General features: G+C 54.3%; 2 protein-coding genes across 3 annotated transcripts; one reads left to right on the forward strand and one right to left on the reverse strand.

The window, feature by feature from the left end:
- Nucleotides 1-7643: 7643 nt before the first annotated feature.
- CXHXorf40A (chromosome X CXorf40A homolog) lies at nucleotides 7644-14374 on the forward strand. Of its 2 annotated transcripts, none has more exons than XM_030807510.1 (5): nucleotides 7644-8069; nucleotides 9187-9253; nucleotides 12543-12675; nucleotides 12777-13058; nucleotides 13804-14374. In XM_030807510.1, exons 4-5 carry the CDS (start codon nucleotides 12806-12808, stop codon nucleotides 14025-14027), a joined length of 477 nt encoding a protein of 158 aa, XP_030663370.1. In that variant the 5' UTR covers nucleotides 7644-8069; nucleotides 9187-9253; nucleotides 12543-12675; nucleotides 12777-12805; the 3' UTR covers nucleotides 14028-14374. The 2 variants fall into 2 exon arrangements, with proteins under 2 accessions (XP_030663370.1, XP_030663369.1); XM_030807509.1 differs by lacking the exon at nucleotides 7644-8069 and adding an exon at nucleotides 8158-8475.
- A 58-nt stretch (nucleotides 14375-14432) lies between these two features.
- On the reverse strand, nucleotides 14433-17838 carry HSFX3 (heat shock transcription factor family, X-linked member 3). Its single transcript, XM_003282269.4, has 2 exons — nucleotides 16440-17838; nucleotides 14433-15980 (listed from the first exon to the last, which is right to left on the reverse strand). Exons 1-2 carry the CDS (start codon nucleotides 16920-16922, stop codon nucleotides 15396-15398), a joined length of 1068 nt encoding a protein of 355 aa, XP_003282317.2. The 5' UTR covers nucleotides 16923-17838; the 3' UTR covers nucleotides 14433-15395.
- Nucleotides 17839-18785: the final 947 nt, after the last annotated feature.

Below are 18785 nucleotides of genomic sequence, written 5' to 3' on the forward strand. Positions count from 1 at the left end.
CACAGTTCTGCCTATGCCAAGGCAGATGCTGGGCCCTTCCCTATTGTGTTCAGCATGCACCCGTTCTCCAGGGCACCTTTTCTGGGCATTAATTTATCCAGTCAGTTAATATGGATTGCACAGCCTGCTATGTGCCAGGTACCATGTGGACCCCACCACCCGTACCCAATGCAGGCCCCTCTAGTGGGCAACCCTTGCTCCACACCTCCCTGTTGGGCCGCTCAAGACTGTCAGGTCGGGCTCAACCTGCTCTCCAGCCCTGCTTCCTTCCTGTCCCTTTCCTGAGTGTTAGTTAGCCCCAGTAAACCTTTGGCCCTGCCAGCTCCCTCTCACGGTCTGCTTCCTGGAGGACCCAATCTGAGACAGTGGGTTCCAGAGTGGTCTGAGAAAGCAGGTGGTAAAATGGGGGCTTGGTACAGGATTGCCCTGCATCTGCCCAACTGGCAACGAGGTTCCCATCTTCGGGGGTAGGTGGCACGCAGGCGGCTCCAGGCACAAGATGGCAGGCTAGTTGCCAGACCTTTGGTGTTAGAACTTTTGCTGGGATGGCCGGCTCGTGGAGAGGAAGTTCCTGGCAGGTGAGGAGATCCAGGCAGGGCAGATGCCTGGAAATGAAAACTCAGAGAACAGACAGTGGTGAGTATGTTTCCTGGATGACCCACAGGGGATTAATGAGAGGCCAAGAGCAATTAACAAACATCTAAAAATTAAGCAGAAACACTGGAGTCTTCCTGGTGGTTTACAAAGTAGCCCCCGATCCAGGCAATGGGCGAGCAGCAAAGTCTGAAGAACAAACCCAGGACTTGCTAAGGTGGCTGAACTCCAAAGACAGTTGAACGCTCAGCCAAGGCAGGTCTGTCATGCCAATGACACAAGCCCTGTTGGGAAAACCTGCGTCCCCGATACATGGAACAGGCACATCTAGGAGAAGGTCTGGGAATATCTGGTCTCCCCAGATGCCCTTGAAACTTCTAAGCCCGCAGCATCAGCCCACTCCCTGCCATGAAGCGCCACAGGCACCCTATCCCGAAGGAGAAATAAATAACACAAGAATTTTCCCCACAGGTGTCCTCCCTCCCAGGAGTGGCCCTCACCTTATCACTGGCTGCCAGGTAGGGCGACCAACAGTCCCAGTTTGCTGAGTGAATTGCAGTGCTAAAAGCCGGCGAGTCCCAGGGAAGCAGGAGGAATTGGTGAGCCGACTGCCAGACCCGTGACCAGAGTGAAGGTGCAGCACAGCGCCGCAGGCAGGGTGTGCTGGGTCTGGGAAGGGGGAAAGCGATGACACCCCTGAGGAGCTGCAGGATCAGCATGCACCTGCATCCCCAGGGGGTCCCGGCGGGATGGGACCCGGATGCAGCTCAACCAGTGGGGGCTGGAAACGAAGGCTAGATAAGGGACTTGGAGACACTCTGCTGCTCAACACAACTGAATGCCCTGGTAGGGAGCCGAAGGGATGGGGCAAACCTGTTGATGGCATGGGATGGGCAACAGTGATGGTCCAGGCCTGAGTGACGGCGAAAGGCCCGAATTGTCACGGCAGACAGTGAAGGAAGGGATTCAAACGCTAAGCAAAGTGAGCTTGCTGGAACTGGACAGAAGAGGTGAGGCCAGAAGACACCCCGGAGGGTCAGGTTTCAGGAGAGGGCCCAGAGGACACATGTGTCAGCAAGGGCATCAGGAACGTGCTGGAGAGAGGGCACCAGCATCCCTCAGAGATCCAGCGCGGGAATCCTCCGCAGGCCAGGGCTGACCACAGGAGAGTGTCCTGCAGAACGGGGCGCACCGAGAACTGGAACCTGATAAGGGTGCTGCAGCCTCCTCCTCTTCCTCGTTTCCTTCTCCTCCTCTCCTCCCCTCTTCCTCCCCTCCTAATTCTCTCTTCCTCCTCTCCACCTCCTGTCCTTCTTTCTTCCTCCTCATTTCCTCCTCTTACTCTCCTCCTCCTCCCACCTGCTCTCCTTCTCCTCCCCTCCTCCTCATCCTCTCCTCTTTCTCTCCTCTCTTCTTTCTCCTACTTTTCTCCTTCTTATTTCCTTCTTTCTTCCTCTCCTCCTTCTTCTCTTCTCTCTTCCACCTCCTCCAACTCTGTTCCTCCTCCTCTCCTCTCCACTCCTCCCCCACCCCCTCCTCCTTTTCCTCTGCTCCTCTTATTCTACTCCTCCTCTTCCTCCTTTCCTCTTCCTCCTCTCCTCCTGGTCCTCCTTTCTTCGGCCTCCTCCTCTCTGCTTTCTCCTCTTCTCCGCCTCCTCCTTTCTTCCTCCACCTCTCCTCTTCCTCCAAATCTCCTCCGCTTCCTCTCCTTCTCCTCCTCCTCTGCTCCTCCTCTTGTCCTCTCCTCTTCCTCCTGCATCTCTCCTCCTTTCCTCCCTCCTCCTGCTATTTCTCTCCTTCTCCCTTCCTCCCGGTCCTCCCCCTCCTCCTCTCCTTCTCCTCTTTTCTCTCACTCCTCCTCTTCTCCTTCTCCTGTTCTTTTCTCTTCCTCCTCCACCCTCATCCCTCTCCTCTCCTTTTCTCCTCCTCTTTCTCATCCCCTCCTGTCCTCCGCCTCCTCTCCTCCACATCTGCCTCTCCTCCTTCTGTCCTTCTCCTCTCCTCCTACTCCTCCTACTCCCCCCCCTCCTTACTTGCTCTTCTAGTCTTCTTCCTCCCCTTCCTCCTTTGCTGCTCCTCCTCCTCTTCTCCGTCTCCTCCCCTCCTCTTTCTTCTCTTTTCTGTGTCTTCCTCTCTTCCTTCATCTCTTCTCCTTGGTCTCATCTCCTCCTCCTCTCCTTCTCCTCCTCCTTCCCTCCTCCAACCCTCTCCCTCTCCTCCCCCTCCCCCTCCTTTTTTCTTCCCTCCTCCTCTCCAGCTCCTATTCCTCCACTTTACCTCTCTCCTCCTGCTACACCACACGTTCACACAACCCTGTGTGAGTCCAGGGCAGAAAAGGAAAGCTGAAAGGCGGACAAACGAGTGCAAGAGAGCAAAGAAGGGAGCCCTCTGTAATCTAATGGGCAGGGCACTGGACATATGCGAGCACCTCCTCTGTGGGAGAGGGGTCACTGCCTCTAGATGGAGGGGCAGTGGCACACTCCATGACCTCTGGGGTTACTTACAATTTGGAGTGTTTAGGTGAATACTGAGTCCAAAACAGCCCTGCAAAAGACGTAAGAACAAGCCCCTGAGCGGACGAGGTCTCTGAAATAGAAAAAACCAACATGGGGTTAGAGGCAGAATTCAGAAAGAGCTCCTACAACTCCATACCAACAAGGCAAGTGACTCAATAGAAAAATGGGCAAAAGCCATTTCCTAGACGAGGAAGGCGGGCTGAACAAGAAGCATCTGAAGGGAAACCATGAATCAGGGTCAAAGCGGTCCCAGACTGGCCGTGCCCCAGAACACTAGGCAGAATCAAACGTGAACCCTCTCCAGAGGAGGGCAACTTCCTCCTGGGCCTCAGAGACAAAGAAGCACAGCGAGGGGAGGTGGCTGCACTCTGGAAAGTGTCAGTGGGGAGGCAAGGGAAGAGGAAGGGGGTGACAGGCTCAGAAAACAGGAGTCGCACAAAAAGTCGCTGAGCAAAAGAATGCTTCCCTAGGGGAGCATGTGGGCGGAAGAGAGGGAGTGCACAGCCAGGGATGCTGAGCACAGAGAGGGAAGGTGACGGCAAATTCCCAGAGGACAGCTCTAGCCAGGGAGGCTAGCCTGCCACGGAGGGAGAGGACAGAGCAGGAGAAGGCAGGGTGGGGGAGGGGCAGGGGAGGGGAGGAAAGGGGGGAGAAGGGAAGGAAGGGGAGGCAAGGCTCAGAAGGTCACCGGGATGGACAGGGAGCTCTGCAGGGGGCTCCCTGCTGATGAGGAAGGAAGACCTGAGCGGGGGCTGTGGTTTCAGGAAGGAGACAGTATCCTGGGGGAGGCAGGCAGAGGGTACAGTCAGCTGCAAAGCAGGATCTTCGGAAAAGGCAAGGACTTCCTAAAAAAGATATGATGTGTGGCACGATAGGCATGCAAGCAAGGCCTGAAGAAGCAAGCAGAACTTGAGGAGATACACCCCTGGCCCCAGGAGTGGGGGTCAGTTGAGTGTGTACTAGTGGGGTGCAGCCAGGCACAGCGGTTTCATGGGAGCACAGCAAGGAACCCGAGAAGGCCCCGCATGCCTGCAGTTGGCTGACTATTGCCCGGGGCTCCAGAGCATCCACGGACAGCCCCACAGGGGAAGGGAAGAGCAGGACGGGTCTGGGAGGTGAAGGCCGACCTGACCTGCTAAGAGACGAGAAGAGACGGAGGGGAAAGTCTCGTTCCTGCCAGGACATTGTTAATGGGAGGAGTGAGGAGGCAGCAGGTGAAGAGAGTGTGGCGTGGAAGGCAGAAGTCAGAGCGTTTTCGGGTCTGGTGCTGACCTGCTATTGGGAATGAAAATCAAGACTCAGGTACATTCTGGTCCCTTTCTCAGGGGTAGCCGAACACCACCCGCATCCCTACCTGGCCTGGTGATGCCATTCTTCCTAGGCTCACTCACCACTGCAGCTGCTTTACTTGGACTTCCTCTCCTCATCCGACCACAGATCAGACCTCTGCTGCTCGCTGCCGCCCAGGGAGAGTGTGCACCTACGTACGCATTGCACCCCACTGCCCAGCACACCCAGGAGTGAGAGTGAGGAGCAGCTGGGAGAGTTGGAAAAGGGAGCCCTTATGTAGCCACCACTGGCTTCCCTGCTAGCAGCCACATGGTGACTATCCAGCTCATTATGCGAGTTCTAGCTCTTCATACAAGAGGCCACGGGAGGAGCAACGGCAACCCACCATCCTGGGGATCCTCGCTCATGATTTGAAACCACTCCCAGCAGATTCTGGGGTGTTCGGCAGAAGCTGGCAACGATTCTTGGGGGGAAGGAACCCAAGAGGGGATGCTAGCATGCATAGGAATTAGAATTGGTGATCTGAAGGTCCCCTACGGCCTACATCCCATAAAGAGGGACCCTCTCCTCCTCACCTCATCTCCAGCATTCCTGCTTCCTCGAGCTTCTCCAAGGAGAAGTAGGTGCATCTCACTAGAAAAAACAAGAAAGCAGCCCTTTGCTGATTCAACACTTACTAAGCAGATATTGTGCCCTGGGCACCCAGTTTCGGAAATGAGTACAACACCAGCCTTGCCTTCAAGGAACTCAAGAGACCCTGCCGCAGCCACAGACTCTTACAGAGCAATTACTACCCTGGGTTGCAAGAGCCTAACGTGGGGTGGGGACGGGGGAGGTACAAAATGCTATCAGAGCTGGAGACGAAAGTCCCTAATACTTGGGGTGGGGCTGTGAAGGTGACGTTAAAGTTCTGCCTTGAAGGAGGCCAGGAGTGCACCAGGACAAGGCCATGGGAACTGCTGGTGCAAAGCAAAGGAGACCTGGAACAGCAGGCTGGTGGGGACCAGTGACTAAACAGCACAGCGTGAACCCAAAGAGTGTTCGGGTTGAGGGTGGGGAGAGCTGAGCCGACTCCCTCAACTGTTAGGACTTAAACCTGAAAAGGCCCGCAGCGTTTTCACTAGAGGATTGCTGGGGACACATTTGTGACTTAGAAACTAAACCGATGGAATGTGGAGGACAGACCTGAGGGAAGAAAGAGGCCTCCAGGTTGGTCAAGAGGCTCATGGAACAGTGCAGGCTCCAGACCAGGAGGCCTGAATTCTGGAAGTAGCAGCGGGGATGCAGGACGAGGAGCCGTTTTGTCTCAGCGGGCACTCCAGAGGCAGGGACCCAGAACTTGGTTATGAAGTCAATGCGGGAGACTAGATAAGGAGAAGGACAGCGGAGTAAAGCATGGCAGCACCACAGAACCTGAGCCCGTGACCGAGAGAAGACAGTTTGAAAAGCAAGTTTGCCAGGGAAGTTAGGCTGTGTGCTGGGTGACTTACGTTGGAGGAGGCAAGACATTAAGAGTGGGGATGTTTCTCATCACCTGCAAAAGAGGCGTTAAAGAGACGGTCCCTCTGGACCCCACTGGCAGGCACTGACAGAGCGGCTAGGACACAGGAGAGCAGGCCTGGGGGGCTCAGCCCTGCAAGACTCAGCCTAGAGCTGCATGGACCCCAGGCAAGTGTTCCGGCCCTTCTTGCTGCTTCTGTGCCCTCTGGGGGTAGACACTGGAGGTGCAGTTAGGTCGCTGCGGGCAAGTTTGGACTCTTGCCTAAGGGTGCATCACAGAAGGGCCTCAGCTCCCTCCCCCGACTCCACCCACAGCTCCACCCCCGGTTCCGCTCTGCTTCGCCATCATCTCCACCACCAGCTCCTCCTCCGGCAGCTCCGCCCCAGCTGTTCCGCCCCCAGCTCTTCCTCCTCCCAGCACTTAACCAGTTCCACCCACAGCTCTTTCCCACAACTACGCCCTCCACTTGCAGGCGGCTCCTCCAGAAGCTCTAACCCAGTTCCTGCTGCAGCTCCACCCACAGCCCCACCCTGCTCACCCTGCATCTCCACTCCCAGCTCCGCCTCCTCTAGCCCCGTCCCGCTTCTCCTACCCCTCTACCCACCCCAGCACCTTTCAGCTCCTTCCCCCAGCTCTGCACTAGCTCCTCCCCCGCCATTCTCACCCGCCAGCCTTACTCCAGCTTGGCTCCTCCTTCTCCAGCTCTTTCCCGCAGCCCCGCCCCATCTGCTCCCACAGCGCTTTGCCACAGCCCCGCCCTGCTCCTCCTCCAAGAACGCACGGCTTCCCCTCAGCTCCACCCTGCAGCTGAGCTGTGCACCAGGCCCTCCCACAGAGCTTTCTCGTGATTCCACCCTACACCTCCCCAAGCCCCCGCTCCGCTAAGCTGGTTCTCAGGACTCCGCGGAGTCCTCCCGCAGCTGCTCCTCGCTCAGTTCTCCCATTGCCCCGCCCTGCTTCAAGGCCCCGACCTCAGCCAGCGGTTTCTCTCAGCCCCGCCCCTCCCTGCCTCCCTCCCCCTCCCACAGCCCCCCTCCCCCTCCCCCCCTCCCCCAGCCCCCCTCCCCCAGCCCCTCCTCAGCGGTTTCTCTCAGCTCCGCCCCGCCACGGGCCCGCCCTGCTTCTCCTGTGGCTGCTTCCAAAGCCCAGCCCACAACCGCTCCCCCAACCCGCGCTGCTCATCCCGTGGCTGCTTCCAAGGCCCCGCCCCCAGCCCCTCCCAGACGTTTCTCTCAGCCCCACCCCTCCCCAGCCCCGCCCTCCCTCCTCTCCCCCCCAGCCCCGCCCCTCCCTCCTCTCCCCTCCAGCCCCGCCCCTCCCTCCTCTCCCCCCCCAGCCCCGCCCTGCTTCTCCCGCGGCCGCTCCCAAAGCCCCGCCCTCGGGGAGGCCCAGCAGTTTCTCTCAGCCCCGCCCCACCCCGAGCCCCGCCCGCAGCCCCGACCTGCTTCTCCTGTGGCTGCTTCCAAAGCCCCGCCCCCAAACCTTCCCCAGCAGTCTCTCAGCCCCGCCCCTCCCAGAGCACCGCCTCCCTCAGCCCCGCCCTGCTTCTCACGCAGCTGCTTTCAAAACCCCGCCCCGGACCCCTCCCAGTGATTTCTTTCTCCCCCGCCCTCCTCCTCTCAGGGGACACCTGCCTCCCTCCTGCTGGTTCTCAAGAGTCCCCGAGCTCTTCCTGCAGCCTCTCCTCGCTCAGCTCTCCCAGGGCCCTGCCCCCAATGGTTTCTCTCAGCCCCGCCCGGCCCTGCCCCACCGCCTGCCTCTTATCCCAGCCCCGCCCTCAACCCAGCCCCCAATTGTTTCTCTCAGTCCCGCTCGGCCCCTCCCCAAGCTCCGCCCTCCTCCTCTCAGCCCCGCCTCCACCCCTCCCCAGCGGTTTCTCCCAGCTCCTCCCTGCTGGTATAGCAGCTCTGGGCCCAAAACTCCTGCCTGGTGGCCTCGTCCCACCCCCTTACTCTTCCTCCCTCCGGTTCCTTTTCCTCCTTCCGGTTCTTCGTCCAGGCTGCCAGTCTCGAGGTCCCCTGGCCTTGGCCTGGTTGGCTGGCGCGCATCAGGGCCGGATAAAGGGAATAGCGTCTCCTAGCACCCAGGGCGTGCGTACGTGCGCGATGTCAGCAGTGCGTGTCCTCGAGAATGCGAGATTCATGTTTGCTGTCTATATGCATGGCTGAGTACGTGCCTCCTGCGTACGTGCGTGGTGTGCGTACATGCGTGATTGCGCGCCCACGTACGTTCTTCGTGAAAGGGATGATGAAAGGGATGACGGGAGCTGCATGAAAGCGGAAGAGTTATGGGCCGCTAACACCTGTCACTGGCCACCGGTTTCCCGGAGTTAGCGGCAGCGACCTTGCAGCCTCGGCACTAGCCAGGCGCTCCCTCTTCTCACCGCTGCCCACGTTTCCTCGCTTGGGAGCCCATCGTCCTGGCTCCGGTGGCCTCGCTGGGTCTCGGGGAGGCGGAGGACTGTTCTTCCCTGTGGCAAAAAGCCAGAGTCGGCCCTAGGCACCCACGACTCACAGGGTCCGCGGTTCCGGAGGCCGTGAGACCTGCCGGGGCTGACAGGTGCCAGGGCCCATGGTGAGGGAGCCTGTGTGCTCAGCCTTCTTGCGGACGGTACCTGAGGGCTGGGGTTTCCGTGGATGTGGGGCTGGGAACCCGTGCGGGGCGCGACCGAGGCACCTTTTCCTGTCCCGTGCTGTCGGCAGGGTCTCGGCTCCGCTCCTTCTAAGCGCGTGTACCCGCGACGTGCGTCTGCGAGTGGAAAGCCCGTGTGCTGCTCCACACACAGCGGCCGCACCTCAGTCCGGTTTTCCCTGCCTCCCGTTGGCCCTTCTGCTGTGAGCTCGCCTGGACCCGAGGCCGGGCGGTGCACAGCTCTGTGGCCTGTGGCGCCGTGCTCAGGGTGACCTACCCAGAATGAAGCTGAGGACAATAGGATTTAGAGCCCCAAAACCTCGCCCCGTGACAATGGGAGGGGAAGTGTCATTTTTCTCCCTTCGAATGGAGCATGCTCAGCTGCAAGAATGCTGCTCAACATGGTGAAATGATTTTCTGCCCTGCGGGCTGGTGCATCCTGTGGTCCTTGACCCAGACAGCTTCGGAGGGTCCCACTGCTGTGATTAGCAGAACCAAACTGTGATGTGCACGTATGTGTTACTGATAAGACCAGCCCTCCCAGCTCTTCTTGGTTTCCAATGCCTGCTGAGTAGATGACCTTCTTAGGGCCATTAACCAGCTTTGCTGTCTTGCACTTAATGACCTTTTCTCTTTATCTTCCTTATTGTGCAGGTAAAGAAGCTAAGTGGAAGAGTGTTTCCTCCTCTGGCCGTAAAGCAGGCACTCTCTGCAGCACCAGGTAGGAGACTCAGTCCCCTTCTTGCCTTTTCAGTTACATCAGTTCCTACTAGGGATTCCACACGCACACAGTCCGCGTTTGTTCTGATTTTGTGGTGATGATGAGAAAAGGGTTGGCTAAGAAACTGAGCGGCAGAAAAGAGGCAAACATTCACTGTAGCCATGTATCCCGATGGAAGTGGCCAGGCCCTGTGGGGGACATTCAGCCTCCGTCAGAAGTAATCCAGAACCAAGGAACCTGGTGATCTTTTGTCACTCATCAGAAGAATAATGATGCTCAGGGGCCACAAGTGTGTTAGGAAATGGCACCATGGATGGGTTGGCGGAGGGTACACGGGTGAGTCTTTGTGGAAGGTGATTTGCTGGCAGATATCAGCAACTTAGATGGGCGTGCCAGGCGGCCGAGGCATTTCCTTCAGCATGTCTTCACACAGCGAGTGTTAGAGGTAATGTCATTTCTAGTGGCAAAAGTGGGAAGCAACTTGTAACTCTCCATCAGTAGAGGAATGGTCAGGCAAATTATGAGACAACCAACAATGGGATATCACACAGGCAGTGAAAAACAAGGTAGATGAAGATTGTCAGGTGGAAAGAATGGGCTTGATGTGCTGTTAAGTGGAAAACTCATGCCCTATCCTGTGGAGATGTGTTGGGAACAGCAGTTTGCCAAGATGGCTGAAACAAAGGACCATAAAGGGGCCGGCTTAAACAACAGACAATCATTGTCTCGCAGTTCTGGAGGATGGAAGTCTGAAATCAAAGTGTTGGTCAGGTTCGTTTGTTTTGTGGGCTGTGAAAGAGAATCTGGTCTGTCCCTTTCTCTTAGCTGCAGGTGGCTGGCTGGCAATCTTTGGCACTCATTGGCTTGTAGAAGCATCTCCCTTATCTCTGCGTTTATCTTCTCATGGTATTCTCCCTGTGTGCATGACTGTCTCTGCAATCCCCCTTTTCATAAGGACGCCAGCCACATTGGATGTGGGTCCACCCTAATGGCTTCAGTCTCACTTGATTGCCTCTGTAATGACTCTGTCTTTATATATAAGGCCACATTTTGAGGTGCTGGGGTTTAGGACTTCAACATACGTATTTTAAGAGGACACAATGCAACCCATCACAACTGACAAAGGCCCTGAGGTAGAAACAAGCTTGGCATGTTCCCTCAGGGGATGGAAGGCCTGTGTGGCTGCAGGGTGGTGAATAAAGGGGAGAGGAGAGGATGTGGCTGGGGTGGGAAGCCAGATCAGGAGGGACCTTGAGTGCCCCGAGAGGAAGTGTGGATTCTGTGCTAGTTGGGGCAGGGAGCCCTTGAAAGCTTTCAGTAGAGGAGTGATATAATCTCATTGTCCCTGTATCAAGATCATTCCGACGGCAGTGTGGTCACAAGAGTGCAGAGGACAAGTGCTGAGGCGGGGGTGGGGGTGCTATCAGGAGACTTCTTCAGAAGGCAGGGGGTTTTAGGGCATTGGATTGGGATTGTGGCCATAGAGATTATGGAGAGGGATCAGATTCAGTGTTGGTTTTGGACACAGTGCCACGGGATGTGGGCCGCAGATGTGGGAAAGAAAGGGAGGGCAGAGAGCAGCTAGGTCTGGGGCAGGAACACTGTGTAGCTGGTGATGCCACTCACAGAGGTGGAAGGGAGGTGGACTTGGTGGTGATGGCTGGGGTCCTGAGTATGTACGGGCCTGTCCACCTAAGGCTGAGTCTGAAGGGGGGTGGCCTGCACCACGGGATTCAGAGCAGGACGGTGAGCAATGTGGGGGTCCCAGAAGGAGGGAAGGAGTGTGCCCAGCCATGCCGGGGCTGCTGAGTATGGACTAAGATGAAGACAGGACTGGCATGAGGCCGGCCATGGGTGCTTGTGGGGATAGGTCAGTCAGTGGAGTGGGTGGTGGGGGGGTGGGGAATAAAAGGAGAAAGGTGGGGGTGGGGGCAGAAGGTTCAGAGAGGAAGCAGAGACTGCGCATGCAGACAGCTCTTCTGAGGTCTCAGCTGTTCAGGGTTGAAGAGAAGGGAGGCAGAGCGGGAGGCGCGCATGTGCTCAGAGTAGGGATGCTGAGCGAGCATAAATGGTGGCTGGTGGCACCCAGGGCCCGGAGTGAGCCAGAGGAGCAGGGTCTAGAGCACAGCAGGCAACCGGCTCGGCTGGGGCAGCTCACCCCAGAGGCAGGAGAAGAGCAGGAGATCTGGAGCTCAGAAGGCTGCTCTGCGGATTGGGAAAGGAGTGAATACCAGGCAGCTTTGGCCCTATCAGGGCTTTGTCTCATGAGGGTGGGTATATTTTTTTAAAATCATAGAACGTACTAGAGGTTGAGTTTATGTGCTGAAAGGAAGGACAGAGAGATACTAACCAGAGTGGAGTGGGGGCAGCTCAAGGGTGGAGTTCAGGGCCGGGGCCGGGGCCACAGGCCTGAGGGGTGAGGGCAGCCACTATTTCTGACTGTGTCTGTTAGGTGCCAAGTACCGGGCTGGGTGCTCTTGGTGCTTTATCTCCCATCCTCACAGCCATGTGGAAACTGAGGCATCTCAAGAGTCTGCGACTGGGCAGAGGCTCTGGCTTCAAGCCCAGGGCTCCTTCCGAGGCACAGGGCTGTCCTTCATGCAAGAGGAGGGGACCCTCTCCCAAGCCACACGCGCAGGAGGCTGGGCAAGAGTTGTGGGAAGTCAGAGCCCGTGTGACTGTGGGCTGGTGCCTCATTCTCCTCAGCCGTAGAGTGGGTCTTGCAGTACCACTGACCCTGCTGGGTTACTTGAAGATTCAATTTGATGATCCGAGGATCATGCCATCCCAGAGGCTGGCACGTGGGAGGTGTGTGTGGTGTTGCCAGTTGTTCTGATTATCATTCTTGTTTTCTCAGCTCAGATCGGGTCGGGGGCGTCTGCTGACGGTGGAGGGCAGTGGTGGGGAAAGGGGCTTGAGGAAGGTGGCACCCAGAGGGGTGGAGAGGAGATGTCTGGGGGCCATCTGAGGTCACGGTGCATCCTGAGAGCAGAGCTGAGATTGGATATCAATGATGTGGGCTCAGCAGCCCTGGAGTAGGAGCCGGGAAGGTCAGTGCCTTGGTGGCGGCAGGGCCAGGGCACTAAGAGTATTGGCAGGGCACAGCAGGGGAAAAGGAAGAGAAGCAGAGCCTGGGACTGTCCCTCTGTGCTGGAAGAGGGCTAACACCAGCCCCGATTCTCCACTCTGGCTAGGCCAAGGGGGCCCTCTGTCCTCTGTGTTGCCCTAGGGCTCGGTGACCTCTGTCATAGCACTGACCACATGCTATCCTGCCTGTGCCTTCCTCTAGCTGTCCCCGCCCTACTCTGGACCGCCGCAAAGATTCCATGGGATGGGCCTGAGTCAGCGGAATCCCAGCGCGTTCCCTTGAGCCTGCTGTGGCGCTGGACATCAGTGACAGACGGAAGCAGCAGACCATCAAGGTCAGTGCGATTTAGGCCACCTGAGAGACATGGGGGGAAGGTCAGGCCACTGCAGGTGAGCTTGGAGGGCTGGCGTGTGATGCGCTTCTGTGCTTCTGCAGGCCACAGGTGGCCCGGGGCGCTTGCGAAGATGAAGTTTGGCTGCCTCTCCTTCCGGCAGCCTTATGCTGGCTTTGTCTTAAATGGAGTCAAGACTGTGGAGACGCGCTGGCGTCCCCTGCTGAGCAGCCAGAGGAACTGTACCATCGCCATCCACATTGCTCACAGGGACTGGGAAGGCGATGCCTGGCGGGAGCTGCTGGTGGAGAGGTTCGGGATGACTCCTGCTCAGATTCAGGCCTTGCTCAGGGAAGGGGAAAAGTTTGGTCGAGGAGTGATAGCGGGTAAGTGACAATGTACCAAATGCGCAGACAACACCTAGGGCTGCCACCCAAGATCTTGCTTGGGAGTTTGGGGGCTTCTCTTGTCGTCTGAACTGATTGGCGTGTATAACACAGTTCCTTTTGGCAACACACCTTCAAAGGGACGGCAAGGGCCTTGGGCTGGGGGTTGGCACGCCTAGCTTCCGCGAGCTCTGGTAAATCATTTCTCCGCTCTGGGCCTCAGTTCCTGTTTCTGATCTCAGTGAGAAGCCTGGTCAGGTCCATGTGCACATGGTGTTTGTGGTGTTTGGCTGTGTGTGTGTTTGTGTGCATACATGTGTGAGTGCACATGTGTGGCAGAGACCATGAAAAGCAGCCCAGCCCGCCGAATGGGTCAGGTGGCCTCTAGAGTTGGGCTGCCTGCCTGGCTTCATGAGCCTGCCCCAGCCCCACCACTCACAGCACCCTGGGCAAGTCCCCTAACCTCTGGGTGACTGAGGCCAGACATCAGCATCTGTCCCCTGGTGACCTGCTCAGGCATCACCTGTAGCTTCCCAGGCCCTCCCCCTGCCTCTCCCAGCATTTCCTGTATCGGGTTTGGCTCGTTATCAAAGCTGTGGAAGAAGGACTTGACTCCCTTCTTGTCATTCTACTGATGCCATCTTACTGTCTATTGATTGTGACTTTGAGTAACCGTGTTGTCACATGGGCAGGCCTTGGGCTATGGAAGTGAAAGGCATTCATGTGTATCTCTCTTTGTGTACAGGACTCGTTGACATTGGGGAAACTTTGCAATGCCCCGAAGACTTAACTCCTGATGAGGTTGTGGAACTAGAAAATCAAGCTGTACTGACCAACCTGAAGCAGAAGTACCTGACTGTGATTTCAAACCCCAGGTGGTTACTGGAGCCCATACCTAGGAAAGGAGGCAAGGATGTATTCCAGGTAGACATCCCAGAGCACCTGATCCCTTTGGGGCATGAAGTGTGACAAGTGTGGGCTCCTGAAAGGAATGTTCCAGAGAAACCAGCTAAATCATGACACCTTCAATTCGCCAGCATGATGTAGACCTGTATACATTAGGTTAAATCTGAATTTCCACTGCTTTGTAGAGTCCCACCCACTAAGCACTGTGCATGTAAACAGGTTTCTTTGCTCAGATGAAGGAAGTAGGGGGTGGGGCTTTCCTTGTGTGATGCCTCTTTAGGCACACAGGCAATGTCTCAAGTACTTTGACCTTAGGGTAGAAGGAAAAGCTGCCAGTAAATGTCTCAGCATTGCTGCTAATTTTGGCTCTGCTAGTTTCTGGATTGTACAAATAAATGTGTTGTAGATGACTGGTTAGTGTTTGAGGCTTCATTCTATGTTTTCCCCTGATTTGTTCTGGTCAAAACTCATCAAATGTGTAACTAGCATCCAGGCGACATTACAGAAAGTCTGGGACCTGGCACTGAATGTTTGCCTGGTAGTGACTAGCCATTAATCAACCGACTCATCCAGGATGAAGAGGACGTCAGACTTAGAGCAGCTGTCTGTCCTTTCAGGTTACTCTCACTCTGTTGTGAAAGTGTCTGTCAGTTTCTGAAGCATGTGTGTTACCTGCATCACACAGCTACTTCCTATCCTAGCGATACATCCAAAATTACAGCTCTAGTAGAGTGAGGTTAACTTGGAAATGTGATCAGTAGTGTTGTTTTATTTTGTAGTGATTTTTTTTTTTTTTGGTGATTTAGCAAAGTTTCTAGTTGTTATCCATGAGGATGATGGGCATTTCCCCCCAGGCATTGACTGCAGTGGCCCTTCTCTTCTGAGCCAGGATGTTATGGTGGTCATACATCCCATGGCAGATAGGGTGGCCTGCCTTTCAAGTGGGCCTCTTTGGAGGCCCCTGGATGCTAGGCTAGGGATGCTGAGCTGCTGATCAGACACTTCCTGGCAACATTGGGAGGGACCCATGAGGAAACAATCTCCTGTTTGAAGATACAGAAAGATATTGCTGGAATCAGGAGTCTATTCTTTCTCCTGACCAGCAGGCCAATCTCAGGGGACGAGGTCTTCCTGGGCTTGGCCTCGACCCTTCCTAGCAACATCCTTTGCTGAGTGTGTAAAAATGCTGCTTCTCCAAATAAACGAGGACAATGGGGACCAAAGCCTGTCTTGGACAGGATTTCCAGCCTCCCCTGGCTTCTGCCAATGAGATGTGTATAATATAGAAGGTTAAAAAGAACACAGACAACAGTTCTCATTTAAACTGTTTATTATTTATTTTCGTGGAATTTTGTTTTTCTTTATTAAGACCAAAAATGTGTTTCTCATTAGAAAATGGCAACTTTTATGAGCCATTAGTGGCCTGTGAGTTCACGGACTTGCATTGTTTCTGAACTGTTCACAGAGTCTACACTTGTAATCTGAGGAGCCTTCCTGCTCCTCCTCATTGTTAGAGGGCTCATTTGGAGACATGACTGAGAGAGAGGCCAACAGAACGTAGTAACAGGTATGGTACAAAGACATTACACTACCATTATCTGAGTAAACCAGACTACTAGGCACTTGCCCTGTGCCTTCCATCCAGGTAGTAGCCGAAGATGCAAATGTGACATTCCCAGAGGTGCCCTCCCCACTTGGGCCATTTGGTTCCTGAGGGGGCTCATTTCCCAGGGGAAGCCAAGTGGCCCTCTTCTTGAACCACATGCCAGAGCGCCTGAAGGACTGGGTGCCACTGGATCCCTGAACGCTGGGGGCTCCCCGCTGACACATTCTGATTCCTTCTTTCCTGGCATTGATGTGATAGATACGTAGGGAGCGTCTTGTAGCTACCAGCTCCTTTCTCTTTGGAGTTGGGACACGGGTCGCTTGCTGAGCGGTGTTTCTGAGGTTATCATTTCTCTGGATATTCTCCAGGAGCCTGGGCTTGTCTCTCTGAAAACTGGAGTGGCGGTAGATCTGAAACAAAATGAAACATGTTAGTTGTTCTGGGATAAATTATTCCTTTCCCACCTCTCAAAATTATGATTTTGTTTTGCAATGGAGAAAAGAATGCTTTAAGTGGCAGCAAGTGTGGTTATGTTCTACAGCATGACCTGACTAAAGATAAACAATTCATAGATCAAGGCAGTAATATATAAATAGCATGGATTTTGATATTAAACTGCAACCCCGTAGAGGTAATACGCAGGTCTGCATAATATGATGCTTACATTATCTCTAAGGGGGTTGTAGTTTAATATCAAAATCCATACTTTTTAAGTTCTATACTTTTCATCTTTCAATAAACAATATTTCACATTTTAAAATGCTATCTTTGACACTTAAGCTCTTACAGTATATTATTTATATTGGTGTCCTATGAAGATATGTTTGAGAAAGAGAGAAAAGGGATTACAGAAATGCTTTCTACTTTACCATCATTTTCTCGTTTCCTGGAGAGTTGCTTGGGCGTGTTTTGCGGAATCCATAGAGGTTCAGCTGGCGAATGAAACTCTTCAAGCTGTCTGTTTTGAAGATCTTCTCTGCACCTCTCCGTTGAAGAACCTCCCTCTGGAAGAGATCCTTCTCGATGATCACGGCGTCTCCATCATCGTTCCAGCTCACAGACTTGAATGTGTCTTCCTCCACAATCATCCAAAGCTTTCTTGGGAAGGAGAGCCTAAAAAGGTTGGGGTTGTCTTCCACGTTGGCCACGCGTTGGTTTCGGTCTTCTGGTGGTGAGTTATCTTGGGAGCCTGGATCTTGGCTCATGGCTTGGTCCTCGTGCCTGTCCAAAACCTCGCTGGAATCTGGATTTGGGTCAGGTGAAGAACTAGATGGCCCCCCGCTTGTTGGCTGTCCACCAACAGATGGGGCCAGCTTGGCTTCATATTCCTGTTCAGTGTTCTGACTCGCCATGGAGCTACACCAGAATCAGGAGCATTTTGTACCCAAGGCCCTTATCACTGTCCTAGCAAGTCCAAAATGCCTTCAGTCAGAGTAGGCGTGCCCAATAAATACTGTCCACAAAATTCTAGAGTCTTGGTATCAGGGCAACCAGTGGCTTAACTCATCATCTGCTTTATTTGTCACATGATGTCACAAAGGTGGCTCTCAGCCAATCTGGAGAGGGGGCCCTGGCCAGGTGTTGGGGGAGTAGAGAGGTGGCATGGCCTTCAGCTTCTCCCTTTTCTAAAAGTATAAACAGGCGTGGTTCAAGTTCCCAGAAAAGTCTCCCATCTTCTGACAGTCACATTGTGCCATAGGGCCAGGCCCCAGATGAGCTGAGAAACCATGGCTGTATGGCCACTCCCAACCCTGAAGACAGGGGAGGCCATTTGCTGGCCTCTAATTTGCTCAAGAGCCAGCCCCTAGTTAGCCCTAGCTTGGGTTTCACCAAGACTGCCTGAGTCAGATGGACCCCTCGTGGGTGACTGCCTTCTAGGAGATGGTGGTCCCTACCAGGCTGTTTGGCCTGATCTGTGTGGTAGCACCTCTCTTTTCCAATCCCCCCTGATCTCCTTCCTGCTTTGGTCTCTTCCAAGTACTCCTAATGATTGGTTGGATGTGCTCTAGTGGGCTCAGATAAAGTGTTTCTTACTCCCCTTGGTCAAGTTGTCCCCAGAGTGGTGTTATGCCTGAGTATGGTGGGAGCACTCCCCTCACTCCTCTACCACTGTGTTACCCAGAGCACCATTTGTGGTTGGATGGCCACATCCTCAGCTGTGCTTTGGAGTCTCCTGTGGAGCTCTGCTTGCCCCTGCATCTCACCCTCTTGCAGATCACAACAGGAGATTACCTTTAGTTTCATTTTTGCCCATAAATACTGTTTTCATTGCCCAAGACATGTTCATTTCTGAGGCCTGCTTTACACAGACTAGCCTAAGAAAAGTTTCTGCTTGTCTAGTTAGACCTGATTAAAGTAATCCAGCACAAAAGTGCCATGATTATGTATTCGAAAACAGATGAGCATATGAGTGTGTGTTGGGGTGAGTAGGAGGAGGGAGAAAACCCAAATGAAAGCCATGTTCAACCCCAGATGAGAGGATACAACAGTCTTTTTGGTGATACATTTTCTCTAGCCATTAAAGACAACTTTGTTCTTAATATTCACTCTGTATAGGGAGACAGAGTGATACAGTGGAAAGGCCCCAGACTGAAAGGACCCTGGGTCCTTGTCCCACTGAGTAGCACCCTTTGCCCACTCAGGGTCGGCCCTGAGTGCGAAGACGGTTGGAAGAGGCTCTTCCAAGGTGCTTTGCAATCTCAGGGCTCTCTAATCCTTCATGGTGCCCCCAGTGCCTGGATGCAGGCTTGGTTCATGGTCACCAAGCTTTTTAAACAGGTTTACAAAGGTTTTGTTCAAGGACTCAGTGTAACCTGTAGGCACATGCACTCTGAGGCTAAATATTAAAATAGAGGCCATTGGTGACATCTCTAAATGAGGATCCTTGAGTATTCAATTACACAGCTGGCATCTTTCACTTACATACCAAAGTGCTTTTTCATAGGGGAATTCTTAAGACTGAGAATGATATTTTGTTGTGGCTTTTGCGAACTTATAAACTCTACTTATATAAAGGCTTTTGGCCGTTGGGTGGGAGGGGAATGATCATGAAAAAAATTACTAGGGATACTACACGGTGGCATTCAGCAAAGAGCTGGTATTGATTTGATTTAGTCACACTATGTCATGTGGCTCCTATAGGACCATTAGCCACCATTCTTCTTTGTTTTAAGTCACAGAATGTACACTGGGATTACGAGTCTAAGACATCAAGC

Source organism: Nomascus leucogenys, chromosome X (assembly GCF_006542625.1).
Source record: "Nomascus leucogenys isolate Asia chromosome X, Asia_NLE_v1, whole genome shotgun sequence".
Taxonomy (NCBI): Eukaryota; Metazoa; Chordata; class Mammalia; order Primates; family Hylobatidae; genus Nomascus; species Nomascus leucogenys.